Genomic DNA, 9880 nt, shown 5'->3' on the forward strand with positions numbered 1-9880 from the left:
CCTTCACTGAGCCCCCTCCAATCTCTAAGCCCCCTTCCCTCTTGGAGCCCTTCTGCTTGCTGAGCCCCACCCCTTTTCCAGTCCCATCCTTTCATCCTCATCCCCTCCCTCCCTCTCTGTCTTTCTTTCCCTCTCTTTCCCTCCCTTCTACCCTCCCTCCATCTCTTCCTCTTCCTCCCTCCCTCTTTCTTTCCCTCCCTTTCTTTCTCTCTTTCCTTCCTTCCTTTTTCTTTTTCTTTTTTCTTTGTCTTTCCTCCCTTTCTTTCTTTCCCCTTCTTTCGTTCTTTCTCTCTCTCTCTCTCTCTCTTCCTTTCTTTCTTTCCTCTTTCTCTCTCTTTTCCTCCTTCCCTTTCTCCTTTCCTTTCTCCCTTCCTCTCTTTCTCTTCTTTCTTTCTCTCTCTCCCTCCCCATCTTTCTTTTTCTCTCTCTTTTTCTTTTCCTTTCCTTCCTCTCTCTCTCACTTTCACACTCTTCTCTCTTGCCCCCCCCTTCTCTCTCCTCTCTCTCTCCCATCTCTCTCTCTTTCTCCTTTTTCTTTTTGAGATGGAATTTTGCTCTTGTTGCCAGGCTGGAGTGCAATGGCGTGGTCTCGGCTCACTGCAACCTCTGCCTCCCAGATTCAAGCAATTCTCCTGCCTCAGCCTCCCAAGTAGCCGGGATTACAGATGCCCGCCACCACGCCCGGCTGATTTTTGTATTTTTAGTAGGACGAGGTTTCACCATGTTGGCCAGGCTGGTCTCGAACTCCTGACGTCAGGTGATCCGCCCGCCTCGGCCTCCCAAAGTGCTGGGATTACATGCTTGAGCCACCGTACCCAGCTGTCCCCTCCCTTCCCCTCCCCTCTCCTTTCCTTTCTTTGTCTTGCTGTGCCGCCCGCCTCGGCCTCCCAAAGTGCTGGCATTATAGGTGTGAGCCACCATACGCCTGGCCTTTTTTTTTTTTTTTTGAGCCAGAGTTTCTCTCTTGTCGCCCAGGCTGGAGTGCAGTGGTTCGATCTTGGCTCACTGCAACCTCTGCCTCCTGGGTTCAAGCGATTCTCTTGCCTCAGCCTCTGGAGTAGCTGAGATTATAGGTGCCAGCCACCACACCTGGCTAAATGTTTTTTTTTTTTTGAGACGGAGTCTCGTTCTGTCGCCCAGGCTGGAGTGCAGTGGTGCGATCTCGGCTCATTGCAAGCTCTGCCTCCCAGGTTCACGCCATTCTCCTGCCTCAACCTCCCGAGTAGCTGGGACTACAGGCACCCGCCACCACACCCGGCTAATTTTTTGTATTTTTAGTAGAGACGGGGTTTCACCGCGTTAGCTAGGATGGTCTCGATCTCCTGACCTCGTGATCTGCCTGCCTCCCCCTCCCAAAGTGCTGGGATTACAAGTGTGAGCCACCGTGCCCAGCCATTTTTTTGTATTTTTAGTAGAGACAGCGTTTCACCATGTTGGCCAGGCTGGTCTCGAACTCCTGACCTCAGGTGATCCACCTGCATTGGCATCTCAAAGCGTTGGGATTACATGCATGAGCCACTGCACCCAGCCTTCCTTGCTATTAATAGTAACCCACTTCCTCTTCCTTGGGTCATTAGGGGTGACTATATGTTGGTGTTTCTTAACTGGAAGGGAATTTTTCTGGAGTTAAGTGGAACGTTCTACCATGAAATCTAGGCTGTGCACGGTGGCTTATGCCTGTTATCCCAGTACTTTCAGAGGCCAAAGCTGGAGGATCACTTGAGCCCAGGGATTTGAAAGGGGCCTGGGCGACATGGTGAGACCCCGCTTCTACAAAAAATACAAAAAATTAGCCAGATGTGGTGGCTCATGCCTGTAATCCCAGCACTTTGGGAGGCCGAGGCGGGTGGATGACCTGAGGTCAGGAGTTCGAGACCAGCCTGGCCAACATAGTGAAACCCCGTCTCTACTAAAAATACAAAAAAATTAGCCAGGCGTGGTGGTGGGCAACTGTAATCCTAGCTACTTGGGAGGCTGAGGCAGGAGAACTGCTTGAACCCGGGAGGTGGAGGTTGCAGTGAGCCAAGATCCCGACATTGTACTCCAGCCTGGGTGACAAGAGGGAGATCGTCTCATTAAAAAAAAAAAAAAAAAAAATTAGCTGGACATGGTGGTGTGTGCCTGTAGTCCCAGCTAGCTGCCACAGGGATCTTTTGCCCTTTTTGCTTTAGCTTTGCTGCAGCCAAAAACATTTTTTTGTATTTTTTAAAATTATTTGTTTATTTATTTATTTTTTTGAGACAGGGTTTTGCTCTGTCACCCAGGCTGGATGGAGTGCAGTGGCGTGATCATGTCTTACTGCAGCCTTGACCTCTCTAGGCTGAGGTGATCCTCCAACGTCAGCCTCCAGAGTAGCTGAAACTGTAGGCATATGCCGCCACACTCGGCTGATTTTTTTTTTCTTTTTTTTTTTGAGATGGAGTCTCACTGTCTCCCAAGCTGGAGTGCAGTGGTGCGATCTTGGCTCACTGCAACCTCCGCATCCCAGGTTCTAGCGATTCTCCTGCCTCAGCCTCCCAATTAGTTGGGATTGCAGGTGCCTGCCACCACGCCCAGCTAATTTTTGTATGCTTTGTAGAGATGGGGTTTCGCTGTGTTGCCCAGGCTGTGTTTGTGTTTGTGTTTTTAGAGACAGCCTGTCACTCAGGCTGGAGTGCAGTGGTGAAATCATAGCTTGCTGTAGCCTCGAACTCCTTGGCTCAAGTGATCCTCCCATCTCAGCCTCCCGTGTAACTGGGACTACAGGCATGCACCACCATGCCTGGCTAACTTTTAAATTTTTTTGTAGAGATGGGGTCCTTGCTATATTGTCCAGGCTGGTCTCAATCTCCTGGCCTCAAATGATCCTCCCACCTTGGCCTCCCAAGGTGCTAGGATTACAGACATGAGCCATCATGCCCAGTATCCAAAACATTTGAGATACAATAATTTAGAAAAAAAAAGGCCAGCTGGGTGTGGTGGCTCACGCCTGTAATCCCAGCACTTTGGGAGGCTGAGGCAGGCGGATCACCTGAGGTCGGGAGTTTGAGACCAACCTGACCAACATGGAGAAACCCTGTCTCTACTAAAAATACAAAATTAGTCAGGTGTGGTGGCATATGCCCGTAATTCCAGCTACTTGGGAGGCTGAGGCAGGAGAATCGCTTGAACCTGGGAGGCGGAGGTTGCGGTGAGCCGAGATTTAGCCATTGCACTCCAGCCTGCACTCTGTCTCAAAAAAAAAAAAATTGGGCCAGGCGCAGTGGCTCACGCCTGTACTATAATCCCAGCACTTTGGGAGGCCAAGGCAGGCAGATCACCTGAGATCAGGAGTTTGATGCCAGCCTGGCCAATGTGGTGAAATCCCGTCTCTACTACTAATACAAAAAATGAGCCAGGTGTGGTGGCACACGCCTATAATCCCAGCTACTTGGGAGGCTGAGGCAAGAGAATTGCTTGAACCCAGGAGGTGGAGGTTGCAGTGAGCCGAGATCATGTCACTGCACTCCAGCCTGGGTGACGGAGTGAGACTCTGTCTAAAAAAAAAAAAATTTCAAGTCTCCCCAGTGCCCAAATACATGTGCAACCCTCGTTTCCCTTCAAGTTGCTGGCTCGACCTACAAGTCCCTTTCTTTTCTTTTTTTTGAGACAGAGTCTCGCTCTGCTGCCCAGGCTAGAGTGCAGTGGTGAGATGTCAGCTCACTGCAACCAGTTCATCATGTTGGCCAGGCTGGTCTTGAACTCCTGACATCAGGTGATCCTCCCGTCTTGGCCTCCCAAAGTGCGGGGATTACAAGCGTGAACCACTGCCCCCAGCCACAGTACCTCCCTACTTTTTTTTTTTTTTTTTTTTTAAGACAGAGTCTGTCTCTGTCACCCAGGCTAGAGTGCAGTAGTGCGATCTCGGCTTGCTGCAACCTCTGCCTCCCGGGTTCAAGTGATTTTCCTGGCTCAGCCTCCCGAGTAGCTGGGATTACAGGTGTGTGCCACCACACCCGGCTAATTTTTAATATTTTTGGTAGAGATGGGGTTTCACCATGTTGGCCAGGCTGGTCTCGAACTCCTGACCTCAAGTGATCCTCCCAAAGTACTGGGACTACAGTGCCCACCACCATGCCTGGCTAATTTTTGTATTTTTAGTAGAGTTGGGGTTTCACCATGTTGGCCAGGCTTGTCTTGAACTCCTGGGCTCAAGCTATCCCCCTCACCCCAACCCCTACCACTCCTCGGCCTCCCAAAGTGCTGGGGTTACAAGCGTGAGCCACTGCTCCCAGCCACAATTCCCTTTCTATGCAAATCTCTTGCACACATTGTCTACGGCTCCTGGTTTCAACTCTCACCTCCCACTCCCTTTTCCTTCTAGTGTTTCCGTTTCCACGCCTCTTGCTAAGGCCACCAATGACCACCTGGCTACTGTGAATTCCGTGGCTATTCCTCAGGTCTCATCTTGCCTGACCACTCCTGCAACCTCAGACACTGTTGCCCACACCCACCTCCTTGAAACTCTTTTTGTTCTGTGAGTTTCTAGACTGACTTCTTCCCCGACCCTGGTTTCGGTTGCCATCCCTATGCTAACGACTTCCAGGTTTACGAGATCTCTAGACGTCATCCTACTTCCTGGACGTCTCTGCCAGGACGTTCTCCAGACTCGCCAAACTCTACATTTATTTTATTTTTATTTATTTATTTTTTGAGACAAGATCTCACTCTGTCGCCCAGGCTGGATTGTAGTGGTGCAGTCTCTACTCGCTGCAGCCTCAATCTCCTGGGCTCAAGTAAACCTCCCACCTCAGCCTCCCATGTAGCTGGGATTACAGGCATATACCACCACACCTAGCTAATTTTTAATTTTTTTGTAGAGATGGGGTCTCACTATGCTACCCAGGCTGGTCTCGGACTCCTAGGCTGAAGATACTCTCCAGCCTTGGCCTCCCAAAGTGCTGGGATTACAGGCGTGAGCCACCACGCCCTGGCCTCACCAAACTCTATACGTTCAAAATGGAACCCATCATCTTTCCGTCTCCTATTTTGGTAAATGATACCACTATCCAATCAGTGACCTAAGTTGAAACTCCCAGATTCCAGCCTTCTTTTCTAGATTCTCGGCTCTCTCACCTTGCACATCCAAATGGCTCCCGGGTCCTGCCCACTTTAACAGCCCCCGTCAGGTTCTGCCCCCACTCCCTGCCCCTGCCTAATTTGTGGCCACCATCATTTCACTCCAAGATGGCGGCATATCCTGTTAGGTGGTTCCCCTCCTTTATCTTTCTCCTTGAATCCCAGTTCCACAGGGGCTGCTGGAGAGGTTAAAAGCATCTGACCAGGTACTTCCCCTTTCATGACTCCCTACACCCAGAGTAAGGTTCAAAGTTTGTAATTCCACATACGGACTCTCCATGACTTGGCCTTTGCTTGCTGGAGTCCTGGGCTTTACTGACACTTCCTGTCTCCCTTTATGTTCCATCCAGTCATTTGAATCTCTCGCCCCCACCAAGTCACCCTGTGCCTGGGTTCAGGCCCCTTTTCCTGCCTGAATCTCCTGTGTTTTCTCCAAGGCACCAGTGCCTCTCCACACTGTTCACCTTAACCACTCCTCTGGGGTATGTGTGTGTGTGTGTGTGTGTGTGTGTGTGTGTTTTGTCGTTGTTGTTTTTGAGACAGGGTCTCACTCTGTTGCCCCAGCTGGAGTGCAGTGGCACAATCATAGCTCACGGTAGCCTTTACCTCCTGGGCTCAAGCCATCCTCCTGCTTCAGCCTCCTGAGTAGCTGGGACCACAGGTGTATGCCATCATACCGAGTTAATTTTTTTTTTTTTGGTAGAGATGGGGTCTTGCTATGTAGCCCAGGTTGGTCTCGAACTCCTGGGCTCAAGCGAGCCTCCCACCTCGTCCTCTAGGAGTGAGCCAGTGAGACCCCGCCTCAAGCCCCTCTGAGATGCCGCTTCTAAGTCCTCCCTCTTTCCCTCCCTTCAGGGTCCCAGGAAGGAGATGGGGACCCTTTCTCATCTCTCCCCCAGGTGAGAAGATTTGGCCCGGTTTTACTTTTGGTGGCGTGTTTTATCCAAACAATAGGTCTTTTTGTTTTCTTTTTTCCAATAGGAAATGGCAGTACGGAATGCGCTCTTTCACAAGGCGCACGGGAGATTCCGAATGTGTCGGGTATTGTGCGGGGTCCGGGCTCCCAGCACAGACCCAGGGGCACATCTCTGCCACCTTCCCCTCCCATCCCCAGCCATGGCGTGCGGAAAGTGCTCATGCCTGCTTCCTAGATTGGGACCTGGCTTTGGCCTCACAGGCTGTCTTCCGAATCCCCAGGGAGTGGGCGAGTGACCACCCCGCCATCACCAAGCTCAGCTTACAACCCCACCTTCCCTCTAAGCTCCATCCGGGAGAGCGAGATCCAGCCAAGGCCGCCCCGAGGGGGAGCTCTGCAGGGAGGTGGAGGCGCTGGGAACAAGGAGGCTCCAGCGAGTGCAAAACGAAAGGCTTTTATTGAAAAATATCAAGTGCCCCTTCCAGGGCTGCCGGTCCCTGCCCAGCGCGAGCATGGGGGCAGCGACCCGATGGGGCTCGACGGGGTGGTCAAGTATTGGCGGGCACCCAGGCCCCGTGCTCCAGAAGGGTGAGGTTTCACAGTCCATGCAGGTTGGTCCCTGGGCCCCGAAGTCGACTGCCCGGCCCGCAAAGCGGTGGCTGCTGGGGAAGCTGCCCCAGTCCAGCGCGGGGGCTTCCTGGCTTTTGGGGGTGGGCTGGCCTCCGAGGCAAGGCTGCACGCTGGATGGCCTGGTGCGCGCTCCAGCTCGCGGTGGTGGTGGTGGTGTTGGTGGTGGTGGGGTCTCCCTGCGTCTGTCCCTTAGACGTAGTCCTTGCGGTCGTAGCCTGTGCCCAGGCTGGCTCCCGGGCCGGTGGAGCGCGGCGCGGAGTAGACGACCTTGGTGGCCGTGTACTTCTTCTCGCGTGGGGGACACGAGCAGCAGAGCAGCGCGCCCCCCAGCAGCTGCAGCGCTGCGGCCGCCCAGCCCACGTACAGGCCCGCGCCCATCTCGCGCTTCTGCGCCTCGGGCACCACGGGGTTGTAGAAGTCCCGGATAATGGTGTTGGCCGACCAGGACACCGGCACGAGGGTGAGCAGGGCGGCGAGAAGGAACAGCACGCCCGCCACGATGGTGATCTTGGCCTTGGCCGTGTCGTCCTGCACGCAGTTGGTGCACTGGGCGCCCACCAGCGCCACTAGCAGCCCGAAGGCGGCCAGCAGGATGGCCACCACGATGAGGGCGCGGGCAGCCTGAAGGTCCTGCGGCAGTGCCAGCAGCGAGTCGTACACCTTGCACTGCATCTGGCCGGTGCTCTGCACCACGCAGTTCATCCACAGGCCCTCCCAGATGTTCTGCGACGTGATGATGTTGCTGCCGATGAAGGCCGACACGCGCCACATGGGCAGCGCGCAGCACACGATGGTGCCCAGCCAGCCCAGCACGGCCAGCGCGGTGCCCGTGATCTCCAGGCCCATGGACATGGCTGCCGCGGCAAGGCCCGCTCCACCGGGTGGCTCCGGGTGCGGGGAGACGAGGGGCCGGGGCCGCTGGGCCTGGCGGGAGCTGCGGCGCCCCGACTGACGGACGGACGGACTGACTCACCGACGGCGCGCGCTAACGGCTCGGCTCCACACGCTCTCGCCGCAGCTGCGCCTGCACCTGCCTGTGGCTTTGTGGGCGGGCGGCGGCGACTGGGCTGGCCCTGGGCTGGGGCCGGTGCGTCTTAGCTAAGTGCCCAGCGCTCCGGTGGGGGCGGGAGGGGCGGAGCCGCGCTCTCCAGGGCCTAAGGACAGTGACGTGGCCCCTGCCTCCCACCTTCACCGAGCGTCCTGGGAGGAAGGACTTGGCCCTGCGCGGCCCACAACGCCGGGGTAGGGGGGTTGCCAAGGAAGGGCGGGACCTGACCCAGCCCCCGCCCCTCGGTCCTTGTCCCTCTCTGCTCGGGAATGAATTCTCCGGGGCAAAACCGAGGACGGGATGCGTCAGGGGCTTCGGGTGCAAATCCCAAAGAATTTGACACGGCTTCTCTCTCCTCACCACTTTGGGCGCTTTCGGCACGTGCCGCGTGGGGATGGGGGCGCTGCCAATTACCCCGGAACGGCGGGGCGGGGAGGACCAGGGTGGGCGTGGCCGCGGCTGTTTGCAGGAGCCGCGCACCTGCTGCTCTGCCCCTCCCGTACACACGTCGCACAGGCCCAGCCTGAGTCCGGGCGGTGGGGTTGTCCAGCCCAGGAGTTGCTGGGCCCAGAAGCCAGGGACTGCCTGCAAAGGTACCCAAAAGATGCCCTTAAGCCTAACTAAGCTCAAATTCCTCTCCAGCTCTCCCTCCAGTTCCCATCGCTGGCCGTGAGCCTGCATGCCTTTAGCTAAGCTGCTCTCCCCTCCCAGAAGTCCCCCTCCTCCCATTGAGTCCCCTCCCCTCTCCGAGCCCTGTCCTCCCTCCCTTTGAGCCTGAGTCAGGGCTGAGGTCCACCTTAATGAAATGGTGGTGAAAGAGGTTCGATCTCCGCAAAAGTGGGAAATCGGGCAGGACCGAGCACCGTGGTGGCTGACTCCTGTAATCCTCGCACTTTGGGAGGTTGAGAAGGGAGGATTGCTTGAGACCAGGAGTTCGACACCAGCCTGGGCAAAATAGTGAGACCCCGTCTCTACAAAAAATTAAAAAACTAGCCAGGTGTGGTGGCGTGTGCCTGTAGTCCCAACTACTCCGGAGGCTCAGGCAGGAAATTACTTGAGCCCAGGAGTTCGAGGCTGCAGTGAGCTATGATCGCACCACTGCACTCCAGCCTGGGCATCAGAGCAGACCCTGTTTAAAAAAAAAAAAAAAAAAAGGTTGGGAAGTCAGAAATGCTACACTCAAAGCCCTGGCTGTCACACCTGGACGATCGTTCCCCCTTCTTCACCAAGCTCAGAGCCCTTCAGATTTGGCCTTGGAGGTTCAGCCTGGGCTGTTCCTAACCCCATCCCCTCTCTTCCCCTCAGAGCAGCCCTTGCATACCACATGCCCCTGCCTCAGAGTCCCTGCACTTACTGTCCCCTGTACATGGAACATGCCTGCAGACATCCACATGGCTTACTCCTAACTGCCTTCAGCTTTTTGCTCTCAGTGAGTCTTTCCCTGACCACCCTATTTAAAACTGCAGCTTCTGGCTGGGCACGGTGGCTCACGCCTGTAATCCCAGCACTTTGGGAGGCTGAGGCGGGTGGATCACTTGAGGTCAGGAGTTCCAGACCAGCCTGGCCAACGTGGCGAAATCCCGTCTCTACTAAAAATACAAAAATTACCCAGGCGTGGTGGTACACGCCTGTAATCCCAGCTACTCGGGAGGCTGAGGCAAGAGAATTGCTTGAACCCAGGAGGTGGAGGTTGCAGTGAGCTGAGATCACACCCTTGCACTCCAACCTGGGTGACAAAGTGAGACTCTGTCTCAAAATAAAATAAAATAAAATAAAATAAAATAAAATAAAATAAAATAAAATAAAATAAAATTGCAGTTTCTTACCCCACAATGCCTGCCCCCCCTTAATACTTTATATTCTGCTTAGCATGTAACACCATCGGACAATATTCGATATGTTTCTTATTTATGTTTCATTGTACTTAAAAAATTTTTAAATTGGCAATGATCGTACCTATGCGTGGCACACACAGTGATGTTTCAATACATAGAATGTATAGTAATCATATCAGGGTAACTGGCATATTCATCATCTCAAACTTTTATTTCTTTGTGCTGGGAACGTTCAATAACTTATTCATTTATTTATTTTAGAGACAGTGTCTTGCTCTGTCACCCAGGCTGGAGTGCAGTGGTACTATCATAGCTCACTGCAGCCTTGAATTCTTGGGCTTAAGCAATCCTCCA

The 9880-nt window shown here is 54.1% G+C and overlaps 1 protein-coding gene across 1 annotated transcript; it reads right to left on the reverse strand.

The window, feature by feature from the left end:
* Positions 1-6451: 6451 nt before the first annotated feature.
* On the reverse strand, positions 6452-8819 carry CLDN3 (claudin 3). The gene has a single exon (XM_004045567.4). The coding sequence runs from the start codon at positions 7493-7495 to the stop codon at positions 6833-6835; it is 663 nt and encodes a 220-aa protein (XP_004045615.1). The 5' UTR covers positions 7496-8819; the 3' UTR covers positions 6452-6832.
* Positions 8820-9880: the final 1061 nt, after the last annotated feature.

Source organism: Gorilla gorilla, chromosome 6 (genome assembly GCF_029281585.2).
Source record: "Gorilla gorilla gorilla isolate KB3781 chromosome 6, NHGRI_mGorGor1-v2.1_pri, whole genome shotgun sequence".
Lineage (NCBI taxonomy): Eukaryota > Metazoa > Chordata > Mammalia > Primates > Hominidae > Gorilla > Gorilla gorilla.

Bases quoted from the DNA above. Each gene is read 5' to 3' on its own strand.
- CLDN3 (XM_004045567.4), bottom strand. From the start codon at position 7,495: ATGTCCATGGGCCTGGAGATCACGGGCACCGCGCTGGCCGTGCTGGGC.